This window comes from Hipposideros armiger, unplaced genomic scaffold (genome assembly GCF_001890085.2).
Source record: "Hipposideros armiger isolate ML-2016 unplaced genomic scaffold, ASM189008v1 scaffold_511, whole genome shotgun sequence".
Taxonomy (NCBI): domain Eukaryota; kingdom Metazoa; phylum Chordata; class Mammalia; order Chiroptera; family Hipposideridae; genus Hipposideros; species Hipposideros armiger.
In genome coordinates, this window is record NW_017731861.1 from 531523 (window position 1) to 548576 (window position 17054).

At 45.3% G+C, this 17054-nt stretch overlaps 1 protein-coding gene across 8 annotated transcripts in view; it reads left to right on the forward strand.

Annotated features, from left to right (window-relative positions):
• Positions 1 to 17054, forward strand: part of PML (PML nuclear body scaffold) — a 39999-nt gene that overhangs the window by 5152 nt on the left and 17793 nt on the right. For all 8 annotated transcript variants that reach the window (XM_019667952.1, XM_019667955.1, XM_019667954.1 and 5 more), the window contains exons 3-4: positions 13713 to 14290; positions 16273 to 16343. In XM_019667952.1, the coding sequence (XP_019523497.1) occupies positions 13713 to 14290; positions 16273 to 16343 (649 nt within the window). The remainder of the gene's footprint in view (positions 1 to 13712; positions 14291 to 16272; positions 16344 to 17054) is intronic.

Genomic DNA, 17054 nt, shown 5'->3' on the forward strand with positions numbered 1-17054 from the left:
AGGGAGGGTGGTGAGGGGGTGGGGGGTCAGCCACTATCAAATGCGGAAGTCCATCCAGCAGCCTTGTTGTTAGGAGCACGTGCTCTCACCAGCTAAGCCATCCTGCCACAAGCTGCCAATAAGCTCTGGCACGGCTCACAGGCCCATGTGGGAATCCAACCAGTGATCCTGTTGCTCAGAGCTCACACTCAACCAACTGAACCACCCGGCCGCCCCAGCAATCATGTTTTTTATTACCCAAAAAAGCTCATGTTCTTAGGATGCCTTTTCTTGTCAGTCTGTTCTTGTTTTCTCTATGTGGTGTGCTCTTAAGTCACTCTGCAAAGCAAATTCAAATTTTTGGAATTTTAATGTTTCCTGTGTTACTCTTATTTTCGTGTGGGCCTAGAATCAGTTTCGTTCCCATTTTGGTTGCTGATTGTCTTTATAGGTCCTCTGATTCTGTGTTGTCTGCTCACATGTAAATGCTGACATCTACATTGTATATAGTTTTGGTAGTTGATATGGGCAGGCAGCAGTTGCATAAACCACAGTTTCCACCTCCCACACCTGCAGTGAAAACGGCGCCTCGCCTCCAGATGGTGGTAGCTTACAGGTCTTACCTCGTGTGGGGGTCAGGGGTGGATTTCTCCCCAGGTACAATGGGCAAGGCTGGTCCAGCTGGCAAGAGGGCAGGATTCTGGTCCCATGAGGGTGGCAGATGACTTAAAAAATTTGACCCTATTGTTTAAAAATCACACACACACACACTCATAATTCACATTGTTTCACAGTTTACCAGTGGTTACTGGAAAAATTCAGCTTGTTTTTTTCTGCACAAAACCTCAGTGCCATAAATCACCCACAACTTTCTTAAGTTATAAACCACTTTATCCTTTGACATTGAGCTGGTTTAGGGCACACAGTGGAGAGCAGCACCAGAGGTGGCTTTGAACTTGGAATCTAGCCTGAATTGTCTGCCGTGGGGCCTTTGTCATTTGATCACCAAGCCTGTGGAGTCCATTCTCTCAGCCCACAGTTCTACTGTGTGGCAAGCTCTCTGTTAGGTGATAGGGTATAAATATGAACAGGTACAGCCCTGGCCCTCAGTGAGGTCACAGTCTGGTGGAGGAACCAGGTCCACAATTAACAATTAAGGCTGCAGAGTGCCACGAGGAAACCTGCTTGCCATTGTCACTGTGTGCTTTGGTAGCTGCCCTTATCATACTGTCCTCTAGCTTACATTTTTCCCTTGCTAGTAGCCCTGTTCACAGGGCTGACATCTGGTGTGTGCTCAGTCAGTTTAAGGTCAGAAGGAAGAAGGAACGCAGGCACATGAGCCAGTAATCTTAGAAAAGGCCACCTGTCCAGCCTGTGTTGGCTGGGAAAGGCAGCTTCCAAGAGGGTGTCACATAGACTGATATGTGGCAGAGGCTTTATCGAGTCCGCTGCATTTCAGGAACTGTAAGTAAAGGGTGTACATGACGGTAGGGGCTGCAAGGATGAGCTTGGGTCAGACAAGGCGGGCTTGGAGGAGTTAAGACTCTCCTACAACTTCCAGGACATAGAATATTCTCAGCTGGCTTCTTTCTCATGTAGTCTACTCGTGTTTTACCAGCAAACGTCCTATAGAACATAGTATGCATGGTATCTTATGGGGCCGTGTTGGAAACCCAATGATGGGCATGAAGGAAAGGGTGGGATGATTAGATCCTCTCTGTGCTATCCTGCTGTGATTGAAGTGGGCAACTCTGGGAGCAGCGAGACCTGTAGTTGTTTCTTTGGCTGCATTCCATAAAGAATTTGAGATTTACCACCATGCTGTTGGGTGTAAGCACTAACAGACACTGAAGCAAAGAATCTGGACCAGGGAAAAGGGAGCCCCATTGAGAAACTGAGGCCGTGGCGAAGGTGGGGGTAAGGACTAAGAATGCAGAGATGGGATGGTGGGGAGAAGGCCTGAATCTCACACTGCAAGAGCCTGCCTGACCTGGAGGTCAAGGTAGCTGCCAGCCTTTCTATCATGTGTGATGGGGACGCTGGCGAGTGTCTTCCCACCCAAGAGTAATATGAGTCTGGGATGCAGGTGGAGCTGAGACCCATGTCAGAACCCGAAGCTTGGCCGGATATGATGGAGGAATTACTCCAGGGCCATCAAAGCTTGTAGCCAGAAAGAGCTTGAATTATAGTTGAGTGGAGAAAATAAAAGACTTATCAATCAAGTTTGATAGGTGGGATGATATCATAAACTGGGAAAAGAGTTCCCAAGACCAGAAGTTGGAATAACTGGCAACAGGTCAGGGAGAGGCACGCTGGGCAGCCCAGGGGAGGGTTCCAGGGTACAGGCAGACATCGTATAATGGCAAAGGTTATGGCAGGGAAGGGAAGGGCTGCTGGCTGAAGAGGAAATGGAAAAGATAAATCCTCATGGGCCTGCTCAGGGCCAGGGCTACGGGAGGAAAGCCAGATGCCATAGGTGCAAGCTCTAAGGAGCTCCTTGCCCTCCTGAAAGTCTGCATCCTAGGTATCTGGCTGCTGTCCTAGTCCCAGCCCTGCCCAGTGCCCTCCCGGTACCATCCATGAATTGCACCTTATTGGGGATTGGTGGTCTTCCTGGGATTGAATGCTGGCCTGCAAGGAGTGTCACATGGGTAGAAGAAAGACTGCTGCCGGTAGTTAGGGCCCAGTCAAATGACCTTTTCCGAGTTTTCTGTGAACTCACCCAGGGTGCTTGGTTTCAGAGCTAGGAGCAACTGCATTTCCTTTCATGGGGGTGGGGGTGGGAGCGCAAAGATAGATTTGATTGAATAATAAATATGTGGGTAAAAGGGATTCCCTCCCCCCCCCCCCCCCCCCGGTGCCCTTCTATGGTTTGGAAACAGAAGTAAGGAATTTAAAGTAACCCAAGCCAAGGTCAGGTTTATGCTCAGTGTCCCTGTCTCAATGCTCCTGAAGCCAGATCTCTGCTTTCTCCAGCTGGAAAGAGTGGGCTTTGCTGCTCAGGGACATTTTAGAAGAATTTTTAACAGTAAGACTTGAAATGAACAGTTTTTGTCATTGATCCCTAACTCATAAGATTAAACTACCTGGAACTACATCTATCCATTTGTCCCGTGAGCAACTAAACAACCATTTCTTGAGCATTTATTTCATACACCTTGATTGCTGTTGCTGGGAGAATAAGCATCCCTGTCTTTGAAGTCTGGATCTATGGAGAGTGTCTGTCTACAGATAAGTTGTGGGTACACACGTCCCTGTGCTCTGTGTCAGGGACCCATAGATATCGGAAGACCTGGTCAGATAAAGGCCTGGGGCAGTTTTAAGGAGGGGAAGATTGTGTTTAACTGGGAGGCTCAGGGAAACCTTGATGAAAGAGATGACATTTGAGATGTACCTTGACCTTAGAGATTTGTCTGTATGAGTTTCAACTAAAACAAATGTGTAAATTAGTGACAAACTTTTAGTTAGTGGCTTAAGCAAAAAACAAATGAACGGCTTATGTAAGTGAATAGGTGTGGAGCTGGCCTCTGGCCTAACCTTATTAGATACTGAAATTGTGTCACCAGGACCTACTCTCTCTATATTTCTTGTGACCTGGCTCTCCTCCAAGTCAGCTCCATTCACAGAAGGGTTTCTCCCTCTTGGCTGCCAAATGATTGCAGCAGCTCCAGAGGTCACATACCCTCACCTCAAAGCCAATGGGAGAGAGTGAGGACCTCCCCAGAATTCCAAGCCAAATCTCAGCATGTCTCAAAATGGATCAGGTTCCTGTCCATGAAAGGCTCGCTGAGGCTGCTGGGGGATACCCAGATTGATGTAAGACTGAATCACGTGGTTTCCCAAAGCTCATGGGCTAAGAATGTGGAGTGTATGGCCCCCTAAAGGGGCATGGTACAAAAAGAAAGAGGGCTATATCTTTCCTATGTCTTGGAAAAATCTCCCGCGACAACTGCAAGTGAAAGCAAAGCAAAGAAAAGATCCCAGATGTGTGGGATGCAGGGGAGCAGAAACCCATGTGCGGGGAACAGTTTGAAGCCAGCCTCAAGTGAAGTTCCCTGAGCCTTTGGTGCTTGGGCAGCTCCTTTCCAATGGGAAGCTTCCCTTTTCCAACGTGGTCAGAGAATGGGCTGCCTGGTTGGACTCAACCTCTTGTTAACACAATAGATCCCTTTCCTCTTTTGAGATGTGTTTCCTGTGCTGTTATCTTAAGTTCCACAGCCTTCTGTGAGATTATTGAGGAAGAGAGAACTGTCTCCCTTGTATAAATGAGTGAGAGGCCAGAGCGTTCATGGGAGCTAGCCCAAGCGGGAGCTCCTAGGAGCCAGGGCCGGACAGGATGTGGCTGTGTTCCTTTCCTGCTGCTGCTGGCCTCTGCATCCAGCCAGTCCTCCACCGACAACTGGGCTGAATTGCAAAAAAAGGATTCACTAAGGCACTTCTTTAGGACTCAAAGTGTATTTTCCCTTAGAATTACATTATTAAAAGGAAGCATGCTATTTAGGCAATGTTAAAATTTACTTTTCCTTGACTTTAATGGAAGGAAAAGAAACTGAAGTAAAATGGGACCTACTAAGTGTCAAAGAAATAGTTCTTCATCCTAAAATATTGTCCCAAAAGATCTAAGATTAAGCAAAATGATGACTAAGACAATAAGGAGTGGCTGTCATTATACTTTGCTTTTAATGAAATGCTTCCGTTTTAGACAGTAATAATGGAGCCTCTGCTGTGAAAGATCAGGGTGGGCCACCCCTATGATTCTAGTCTTGGTTCCATGTCATAGTGGCTCCAATGGAACCACTGGTCATTTTCCTTGACCATCACTTGTCACAGATCCTTTATTTTGATTCAGCTCTTAGTTAGATGAGTGCTGTCAATCAGCAGTTTTTTTCCCAGAAGGAAGTCTATGTTCTGAATGCGTAGTTTCCTGGTGTTGAGAATCCTGTTGGTTGCGCTTACACTTGAATGGCGCGTTGGCTGAGTATACGATTCACCTGGGTGCGTCACACGCTTTCGTGTAGAACTTTGTCAGCTGCTGCATTGTCTTCCAACATCGAATGTTCATGAGGAGCGGTCTGAGACCCCATTTATTGGCTTTTTCTGTCTTGATGCCTAAAGATAGTTTTCATTCTTGAAGTTTATTCATTTAACCAAGCTGTCTTGGTGTGGAACACTTTGTATCAAATTATTTTGGGACCTGGTGTACTTTTTCAATCTAAATATTCTGTTTACTTCCTTGAAATTTTCTTACATTACTCCTCTTTCTTTGTCTTCATTTTCCTCTTCTTGCTCTAGTACCTTAGTATTACAATTGTTAATTTATTATTTTTAGGTGTTTTCCAGATTAGTAATATTAGCAGTATTACTACACTTTAGGGGAATTTATTTAATGACTGTTGAATGAGTAACAAAATCAGAACCACAATATACATTCAAAGCTACCTAAAATCATTTCATACACATTTTTGTAAAAGTACGTGAGAATATCAAAATTGTTTGTTTTCTATGTCACAAGGTTCTATTAACATTTGATTAACTTTAGTCATTGAATTTTCTAACAATTCCTGCTTTGGTGTATTTTACTATTTGGATTTGTCCTTCCAAAGCTGTTAGAATTGATCTAATTAAATAGAACTGCCTGTTTATACCATGTTATTTAACTGATATAGTATTAAATTGTTGTTGCCTTAAATATAAAATATTTTTCTTTTCATGGCTTTAATCAATCGATCGTTTTAGCTATTTTCATCTTTGCCATTTCATTTACTGAAATTAGATCGGATTTAAATAGCTTGATAATCACAGTACTTATCTATGTGATAAACTTTTTCTTATTGTCTTGCAACATTTACTGGCCTGTTGCATTAATGTTCACTAATATTCAATACTGTAGAATTATAGTGCATTATAAAACTCAATGAATTTCCCCAAGTGATCTAACTGTTCCAAAAATTGAATCTCCTTTATTAACGCATAACTACGTGATGCTTTAAAAATGTCTTGTACTTGATGCAATTCCAACTGTACTTCTGAGGGAGGCCCATTAGGGGTAGTGCCAAAGGGGATAAGCCATGATTGGTGCAAGAACCAAGGCAGTAGCCATGGGAACTGATTTGGGAACCAGGACTATACCTGAATCATCTTCATATTCTAACCGCATGCCCACACACAGTTGGTTCTCAGCCTTTTTTTTTTTTTCTAAGTAAATGAAGGTAGAATCAACAAGACAGCGATGAATTATTTTTGAAGCAGAAGAGCATGGGGAGGAATCTGGAATTCCCCTTGCTGTCTGGCTTGAGTGGCCTTTGAATGGTAGTGTCACTCACTGCCATAAAGAGGGCAGGAGGGGCAGGATACCCACACAGCCCTGCACCTGCTACCTACTGAATGAGTGATGGCCCAAGAGAACACTGTACACCGTGGCTCTGCCAGCCCTATGTCTTGGGAGCAGGGACCTGCGTAGGAGCGTGGAGAAGGCACAAACTTTCTCATCCTCATTCTTGGGTGTGGGGCCAGCGTAAGCCAATAGTGTGGAACAGACAAAGCTTCCTTGCTGCTTCTCTTCCAGTATCTTCCTCTCTGAGCCCTCAGGTTCTCCCATCTCAGTCACCACCTTCTCAACCAACCACTAGTTGGAGGAGGGGAGGCCAATAGGAATAAGCTTTCACTCTCTTTAAGTATCTCAGGCTCTACAATTACCCACCTCCTCTCCTAGCTTCATAAATCTTTTTTCCTCAACCATGTCACCCAGGGGATAAGCAGGAAACAAGTCTGATTAAATGCATGCATACTGCTGTGTAAATGACTTTACAAGATAAATGCCCTTTACATGCCCTCTAGCTAATTTGAGTTTCCAAAGGAGGCTGCTCCTTTTGCTACTCCAGCAAAGTGAAAGCGAAAGCTTCCAGTGGTCGCTCTTGTAGGGGGGGGGGCGGGGGGAGTGTAGAGTTTTTCAGTTGCCATTCAGGCAAGCCAGGCCCTGCCTAGAGTCCAGCTCTGGGTGCGGCTCTTCTCTACTGGTCCTATTTTCATAGGATTTTTGCTTCCTGTATTTCTGAGCTACCCTGTTGACTAGAACAGCAGACGGGGCAAGCAGGAGGTATAGTTGGACTAGGGTGGCTTATCCATACTGGGAAGGGAACAGCCCAGAGACCACACTAGTGGTGATGTTTCCTTACTGTCTGAGGTTGAGAGGTTCACCCACCAACAGCGTGGCTATCCATGTGTATGTATGTAGTTAATGCCCTCTCTTTTTTGATGGCTCCAGAGCGTCCAAAGTGTACCTGGCACTGTGCTGGTCACTTCACATACACCAACCCACCTTTGTCCTGGCAAAAGTCTGTGAGAATGGCATCTTTATCCCCATTTTATAGATGGGCAAATTAAGTCTCAGAGAGAGACAGTAATTTACTCAAGGCCTCATAGCTCAGAGTCGGAAGAACTCCGGCCAGAGTCTGTCTCCCTTAAGAACTCATGCCCTTTCTGCTGTCAGATGGCCTCTGGCATGGCAGTTTAGACAGAGGCCACTTTAGGATGAGAAGATTCAGAGCCCAGGAAACACATTGGGGCTTCTGTTAAAATATTAACCCTGTAGTCAATTCACTGAACAGTCATAAACAGTAAGTGAAACAGTACATTCAGGGAAGAAGAGAAAACTATGTGGTAATTCCTAGATAGGGTGTTCTTCGAGGGTTCTCCATTGCGTCCTATTTAAAGTCCAAACTCCTTTGGTTAGATTTGATGGTGGAAACTTTTGGAAAATCTAAATAAGTGAAAAGGGGGAGGGAGGAGAAAGAGCTAATGCCAATCAATATAGACGTTTTCCTTTTCTTCCTGCTGTCGCTATAATCATCTAAAACAAAATGAATAACACTAAGTGTCCCAGAACTTGCTTTTCTTTTTTTTTTTTTTTTAAGATTTTTATTGGGGAATTAGAGGATGGGAACAGCGCTGGGGAATTGGGGGAAGGGGAACAGACAAGTTGCTGTCCTTTTGTTCTTCAGTCTAGTTGTGGAGGACGTTGCTTCACTGGCCCAAGTTGGCACCATCATTGCGCTCTTCCCGGGCAAGGCAGATCAGTCACCGGCTTCTGGACAGCTGCTCACAGCGGCTGCTGGCTGCTCACGCTGACTGCTGCCTACACACGGTAGCCCATGGCAACCCAGTGCAGCAGGGGCTGCAGCCTAGGCCTTCGCTGGTGACTCAGGGCAACCCAGCTCCAGGTTGAGCTGTTGTTCAGCATCTTAGCTCTAGAGGGCAGTGTCACTAGCCCTCATATGTGGGATCCGAACTGGGGCCCTCTGGTGTACCAAGCCAGTTCTTAACCAACGCGCCACTCGGCTGGCCCAGAACTTGCTTTTCTTATAGTAATAGAAAGTCATGAGTATCTTTCCAAAAAATATATTGTTTTGAATTTTTAGATAGGCGCATCTGTTGACTGTATGATTTCTTCCATTTTTTCGGTGGTTATAAAGGTCTTTACCATATGAGAGTGAAGTCAGCTATAGTATCTCTATGGTGCTATTTTCACATTTAACTCTGTGAGCCATCGCAAATGTATCTTGGGATGTTGCATGAAGCAAAGCTCTAACTTTGGGTGATTCCACCTCCATTTTTCCTGGGTGAAAACTCCTTTAAGGCCCATTGGTTTGGGATGCATTGTTGATTATATAAAACACACATTTTTGTGGGGCCAGGGCCTATTTCAAGACTATCAGCTCTGGTCTGCTGATCTTTCTCTTAACTCGTAGGCCAGTACCACACTCTTTTAATAATGGGAGTTCTATAATGTGTCATCTGGCAGAGAAAATTCCCCTTCTTCACACTGATTTTTCAGAAATTTCCTAGCTGGTTGATTTGTTTATTTCGTCATGTGAAATTCAGAATCAGTGGGTTAAGTTTCAAAACCTCATTCGTAATTTGACTAAAATTGCTTTAAACCTTTATATGAACTTGAGGAGAATTAATATTGTAACATTTAGTCTCCAGTCAGGACCTTGATACACTTTTCTGGTTTTTAGACTTTCTCAGTAGGTTTTTGTCCTTTTCTCCATATAATAAGCCCTACATATTTCTTGTTAGGATTACGTCTAGGGGTTCTTTTTTTTTTTTTTTAAGCACTTTAAAAATTGCTCTTGTAAGTGGGAGCATGGAAAGTTTTCTTCCATATTTCTTTTCATTTGCTTTGCTGGGATAGAATTAAGCTATTTTCTTCTCTTAATTCTGGTATAATCTAGCCACTTTGCTGAGTTACTTCTTACTAATTTTGTGGTGTTTAATTTATTCACTTGACTATTCCAGGAGCTAATAACTTTCCTTTTGCTTCCCAGAGCAACTCCTCTCTCTGCCTATGTTAAGCCTGGGTTCTCGTCATGGAGATCCCTGTGGGCAGGTGTCTGCCTCACCTCTGCCGCCTCCAAAATGCCAAGCACACAGTAGGTGTTCAGTGAGTGTCCCCTGAATGAGAGTGAAGGTATCCTAGGCCAAGGAGGTTGTTCCTGGTACTGGAGCAGCCCCTTAACGGGTCACTCCAATTCAGGGCCTACACCTCAGTCTTATCAGAAAGCATGGGTTACAGAATTGTACACCTGAAACCTATGTAACTTTACTAACCATTGTCACCACAATAAACTTTAATTTAAAAAGAAAGAAAGAGAGAAAGAAAGAAAGAAGAAAGGACTATCATGTGTGAAGCTAAGAGAGCTTGTCTCCATCTAGTGGTCAGTGTATTACACTAATACTGTTATTCTAAAATCAAAACACTATTATGCATTTTATTTTCTTAATTGTAGTGAAAAATGACTAACCCAGATACTATGTTACTTTCTAAGGATATCTATCAAACTTGAAAAATAAATAATCAGATAGAAGATCCATAATTTTAAGTAGATACATTGAAATATATGGCTTGAACATATTGTCCAAAATCCATGGAACTATTTTCTTCTATAATTAATTGATTAATTAATTAATTTTTTAAAAAGAAAGAAAGCTTGGAGCTTTTGGACCCATGGGGTCTGATTCAGGTCAGCCAACTCACAGAGACCTAATGCCAATTGTCCACTTCCATCCGTACAGGGAGCAGCTACCCCTTTCCCTAGGGAGACCCCATTCAGGGCAGAGAGGCCTAGAAATAGCAGAGACTGTGGTCAACCCAGAAAGTCTTATTCTCTCTCTAGCCAGGCTGCTGAGGTGCGCCTCTTCCAGGCTTGGCGCACTCTTCTTAAGGAAGGGAAGCCAACTTTCCTGTGGATCCAAAGCAGAGAAAATGATAACTGGCTCTAGCTCTCCTCCTTTATTTCTATACCCTGTATAGTTGCCCACATTTATTAGTAGCCTGTTCTTTAATTTAAAAAAATAGGTAATACATTCATAAGGTTCAAACATGAAAGCAATGTAAAAGGCATACAGTAAAATGTCTCCCTCCTCTGCCCTGCCCCATCCATAACTACTTTTATTAATTTATGTGTCCTCTGGAGATTTCTTTATTCAAATATAATCAAATGTGAATATATTCTTATTTTCTCCATTCTTACACAAAAGGTAGCATCCTATAACACATACACTATACATCATAATAATATAGATATTGAATACTCATATGCTAGTCACTGTTCTAAACTTTTTAAAAATATTTTATTGGGAAATTGGGGAAAGGAACAGTGTTGGGGAATTGGGGAAGGAAACATTGTATTTTTCCAGGACCCATCAGCTCCAAGTCAAGTTGTTGTCCTTTAATCTTAGTTGTGTAGTGCACAAGCTCTGCTCCAAGTCCAGTCGCCACTTTCAATCTAGTTGCAGGGGTGCGCAGCCCACCATCCCATGCAGGAGTTGAACCAGCAACAACCTTGTTGTTAAGAGCACACACTCTCACCAGCTGAGCCATCCTGCCACCTGTTGGCAGCTTAGCGGCAGCTCAGCTCGGGCACAGCTCACTGGCCCATGTGGGAATCAAACCAGCAACGCTGTTGCTCAGAGCTCACGCTCTTAACCAACTGCACCACCTGGCTGGCCCTAACCTTTTCTATTGGGTTGTCGGAAAAGTCATGACGTATTTTTTCTGTTTTTCATTGCAAAAATGCGTCTTGACTTTTCCAACAACACAATATATATAAAATCTCCTTTAATCCTCCTAATAATCCTATTATTATCCTCATTTTGCCATGGAGATTTTTCTATATAAAGAGCTTCCTTAATTTTTTTACAGCTGCATAGTATTCCATTGTGTGGGTGCATCATGATTTATGTAAATTACTGCCTAGTGATGGACACTTAGGCTGTTTCTAGTCTTTGCTGTTGTGGGTTGTGTTGGATTGTACAGATGTGATTTCCTACATGTGGAGGTAGAGTTGCAGAATAGATACCAGAAGGGGGATTGCCACGTCAAAGGATAAATAAATGCATTTGTGATTTTGATGGACATCCCCTAATTGCCCTCTGGAGAGTTATTAGTTCTTTTCATAATTGCTTAGCAATTCTTATTAATAGTGACATTGGTGAGCACTAATATTTCATACAATTATAATAATCATAGTCATTAAGAACGTTTATATAGAACTTCTCTGATTTGATCCTCTACAGCACTCCCATATGTGGTGGGAATTGTCCCTGTTTTACAGCTAAGAAAACTGAGTTGCAAAGAGGTTAACTGACCTGCCAAGGGCACAGAGCTGAGGTGAGATACACAGGTGCCAGGCTGTTTTCTCTGCTCCAGCTGCCACTTACTCTTAGTCACTGGCGCTGCTTCTGGGTGACGGGTCTCTCTGTTACTTAGATCAGATGTCCTGAGGCTGAAGGAGCTGAGCTCATGACCTAGTGGTAACCCCTGGTCCCTTTTCCCATCCTCTGGGCTCTCCAGGAAGCCTCTGCTAGCCTGGAATAAGTCTCCTGTGTTTGATCAGGAGGACCATGCCTTGAGACTACATTTTTGGGTGACTTGGGAAGGTTGACAGCCGGTCAAGTTGAGGACCAGTGCCTGGTGCCATGATTTTGGAGTCAGGTTGCCTATCAGGCTGTGTGTTGGCAGTTCTAGTACAAGTTGATCTCAGTACTGAGGCCAAAGTGGCCCCAGCTAAGAGCCTTTCCCCTGGCCTTGTTGCTGGTAAGAGTAAATTACAATATTTCTGGGGCAGTAACTAATAATATTTTTTCTGGTGATATTTGAAGGGACAGCATTGCAATGGTTAAGAGCATGGACTCTGAGCCAGACTGCCTGGATTTTATATTAGTTGCCTATTGACGCTGTAACAAATCATCACAAATTTAGGGGCTTAAAACAATATAAATTTATTATTGTGTAGCTCTGGAGATCGGAAGTCTGAAGTGAGTCTCACTGAGATAAAATCAGGATGTCAGCAGGGCTGTTTTCCTTCTAACGGCTCTTGGAAAGAACTGATTTTCTTGCCTTTTTCAGCTTCTAGAGGCTGCCTGCATTCCTTGGTTCATGACACCCTTCCATCTTCTAAGCCAGCAGGGTAGTGTCACTCTGATCTCCACTTCCATCATCACATCTCCCTTCTCTCACTCTCCTGCCCCCCCCTTTCCTTTATAAGGACTCTTGTGATCACATTGGGTCCACCCAGACACTCCAGCATGATCTCTCCATTTCAAGATCCTTAGTGTACTCACTCCTGCAAAGCCCTTTCTACCATGTAAGCTAACGTATTCACAAGTTCTGGGAATTAGTACATGGATGGGGGCTGTTATTCTGCCTACTACGCTTTGCATCTGGACTCTTACCACTTATTAATTGTGTGACCTTGGGCAAGTTATTTTACTTCTTGTTCGGTTTCACCATCCTTAAAATGTGCATAATGATAGTTCTTACCCCATAGGATTTTAGGATTATATGAGTTAGTATTTGTCAAATGTTTATGATAGTGTCTGATACATAGTAAGTCCTATGGAATTGTCTGCTAACTGAAATCTATGAAATAAATAAAAACATACACATTCTTTGATCTAGCAATGCTATTTTTTGTAATCCATTTTATAGAAACAAAATTATATGTATCCATGCATAAAGCATTGTCCATATTGGCAAGAAAGGAAGGAAGGGAAAAGAAAAGAAAAAAATCATAAATAGTAAATCACTATCATGTCCATTAACAGGAGAATGACTGAATCAGTTGTGGTCCATCTGGACTATAATGAGCTATTAAAGAGAATACATTAGATCTATACTTAAGAGACCTAGAACAACATCTAGAATGAAAGCTATATTAGAGGAAGAAGTTAACAAGTAATGGTATTGCCATTTCTTCATCTGTGAAATGAGGATAACAAGCATTCTCTCCTAACGGGCTCCAGCGAGGATGAAATGGAATGAAATGTATCAAAGTCCTTAGAATCCTACAAGCATAATCTGGATATTTGTGTAAGGTGGTTTGTGTGGAGTGAAGTGTGGAATGATGCACCCAGGATGCTCACCTGTTTACTCTGGATATGCGGAAAGGAAAGTCAGATGTGGTGGGAAGAGATGATTAAATTTTAAAAATATATCTTTGCATTCTTTCACAAATGGAGGCTAGCTATTACTTTAGTAACTTTTTAATATTCTAATGTTTTGTTAGTAGTTTGGATACTATCACCATAACCACAAACACTGAATTGAGAAAAGCACGAACCTAGAAACATATCATGATTAAAAGCTTTGTAATTTTATGAGGAATTTAATAAAAATGCAAAAGGAAAAAAAGCAGGAGAGCCCTTAATCAGGCCGGCCTATGTGTCCGCAGCATCTACTGCCGAGGCTGCTCCAAGCCACTGTGCTGCACGTGCGCGCTTCTGGATAATGGCCACAGTGACAAGTGCGACATCAGCGAGGAGATCCAGAAGCGACAGGAGGAGCTGGACACCATGACGCAGGCGCTACAGGAGCAGGACCGCACCTTCAGTGCGGCGCAGGCGCAGATGAACTCCGCCGGCAGCCAGCTGGCGCGCGTGCGCACAGACATGGAGGAACTGATCCGCGAGCGTGTGCGTCACGCAGTAGAGCGCGTGCGGGAGCAGGAGCGCTTGCTGCTGGAGGCGGTAAAGACCCGGTACCAGAGCGACTCCCAGGAGATCCGGGACCAGTTGGGCCACCTGGAGTCTGTGCTGCAGCGCATCCGCATCGGCAGCACTCTGGTGCAGAGAATGAAGCGCTTCGCCTCAGACCAGGAGGTGCTGGACATGCACGACTTCCTGCGGGAGGCGCTCAGCCGCCTGCACCAGGAGAAACCCCAAGACCTGCAAGCTGCCGTGCGCACCGATGGCTTCGAGGAATTCAGGGTGCGCCTGCAGGACCTCGTCTCTAGTATCACCCAGGGGACAGGTAAGCACCTGAGCCATCCTCATGGTGGCCCTGTTTACCATTCATTTAAGGGCTGGTGCCTTGCTGCTGCCCTCTGGGGAAGGCAGAGCAGGAAAGATCATCTCCATGTGACAGAAAAGGAAACTGGGGTTTTGTTTTGTTTTTTACTGTCTCTAGAGTTTGCCCGGAATGAGGCTGCAGCCACCCAGAGAGGACGTGCTTGACTCATTTAGAAAACCATGCGGATTAGCTGTGATCTTGTGACCCTTGGGGAAATTAAGAAACTACAAACCTGAGAGCTAGACCTCCTATCATTTTAGCCCCAGGCAGACCAACCACTCCAGGAAGTCCTCTTAAGCCACTTTTGTTGCTCACAGAGAAGTCAACTGGAACATGAAGTTGGGACAGAGGTGGGCTGAGAAAACCCTGGGGTGGGTGGGTGCTTACCCAGAAACACACTATGGCTCAGTGAAGGAGATCCTTTGCCCCCAGAATGGTCTGCCACCTGGACCAACTGCCAACTTTTGTGGGCCCTGCCCGGTATTGGGCACATGGGAAGTGGGAAATGGCAGACCAGTTCCTCACCTCAAGCTGTCCAGTCCAACTGGGAGACAAGATGGGGCACATCACATAGCTGGAGAATGAATCAGTGCTTGGCTCTGCAGTCCAAATTCAGGAATTGTAGCAGCTCTACAGAGCTGGATATGCCAGGAGGGCTTTCAAGAGACAAGAGGATGGGGGTGCACAAGAGGGCCTCCAGGGTGAGAGGCTTTAATGGCTTTCTGACAAAGTCTCTAGGCTAGCATCTGAGCTCTGGACAGCTGGTGTGAAGGCAGGGAGGGAGGCAAGAACCTGAAGGTCCCCAGGCGGGTGCTGGTGATAGAGGGCTCGCTTCCTCCTGCCCTTGGAGATGATAGACGTGGGCTCATAGAGGTACAGTCCTAGAGTGGGTATGGACTGGTGCCTTCTCCACCTAGGCAGTGAATGCCACCCCATATACAGGAAAGGACCCCTCAGAGTTTAAACAGCTTGCCTTGGCTATGGCAAAGAAAGGGATTACATATTTTATTCTTTTTTTTTTTTTTAGATTTTTTAATTGGGGAATTGGGGGAGGGGAACAGCCAAGTTGTTGTCCTTCAATCTTAATTGTGGAGGGCGCAGCAAGCTCAGCTCCAAGTCCAGTTGCACCACTTAGCTTAAGGTGCTGTGTTCAATTAGTTGTGGGTGGGTGTAGCCACTATCCCATGTGGGAGTTGAACTGGCAGCCTTGTTGTTAAGAGCGTGCGCTCTATCCCCTGAGCCACCTGCACAGCAGCTCAGCTCAAGGTGCTGAGTTCATTCTTTAGTTGTAGGGGAGCGTAGCCCACCATCTTGAACAGGCAACCTTGTTGTTAAGAGCACGTGCTCTCACCAGCTGAGACATCCTGCCACCTGTTGGCAGCTCAGTGGCAGCTCAGCTCGGGCACAGCGTCACTGGCCCATGTGGAAATCGAGCCGGCGACCCTGTTGCTCAGAGCTCACACTCTTGAGTAAGCTCTTAACCAACTGAGCCACTTGGCCAGCCCCCTACATATTTTATTCTAAAGCACAAGATTTAGATTAGATTTAATGAAAACCAGGCTATGGGTCGGAAGAGTATCACGGAGCCCCCCACCATCTGCGGAGAAGTCAGTGAGCAGTAATGCCTTTAGCACTGTTCACACTTTGCTTTGATGTTGGCCCAGAGATGGAGAGAAGCGCACTTGGGGTTTGGAGCCAAAGACAAGCACTCTAATGCCACCCCTTTCTCCCTCCTGATGAGGTTTATGCCCTCTGCAGTCAGGGAGCTTTCCTTCCAACTGCCAGCCCCTCCTTGGAGCTGCTCCAGTGCTGCGAGAGGCCCTGGAGAATGGGTCTTCAGGAAAAGCAACAAGGACATTCCCTCTTTCCCTCTGTCGGTGTCCCAGGCCAGGATACTTCACCAAGGATGTCTCTGACCTGCCTATGACCTCTGTGTTCTCCAGATGCAGGTCCACTGAGGAGATCCATCCCAGAGGCTGCCAGCAGTCCCAGGGACCCTCCTGCCGTTGACCTGGTGAGATGGGTTTGAGGACGGAAGGGGAGGGAGTATGGTCCGGCTGGTCAGGCAGGCTGGGAGTTCCCCTGTGTCAGAAAGGAAACTGAGTCTTGTTGACCCCAGGTCTGCAGGTAATAGAGAAGGAAGAATGCCTGAGAAAGGGATAGCAAGTGGCCGGACTGGAGCTTTCAGTGGGAGGGAGTAAAGGAAGGGCTGGTTTACTCTGGGCTCCTAAATGCCGAAGTAACTATTGGGATATGAGCTTTGATGGGTTCAGGAGCAGTTCAACACAGGGCTGGGCAGGAGCTGGAGGAGCTGGTTACTGGTAGGTGCCTCTGGTGACCTCTCCCTTCTCTGCACTCCACCCCAGATATGCGGGCCTTTTCCTGGGGTCAACATGTGGACCTTTCCCTCCTTTCTCCCTACACATGGTTCTTGGAGAGGAGTGGAGAATGGGGCCAGGAATCAGACCTCTATCCCAGCAGCCTGGGTTCCATTGGCATGATTTCAAGGCCAGCATATATCCAACAACCATAGTTTCTCAGGGTTGAAAGGTGCCCGTACCCCCTCTAATGTTGGCACTCCCTCTGCAGTGCCCCTGACCTGTGGCTGTTGAGCTTTCATGCACAGACCACCAGGGACAGAAAATTCGCTCATTCTTGAAGCAGCCATTCCCGTCTCTGGACTGTTCTGACTTAGAGTGCTTCCCTGGGTAGAAATGCAATCGCA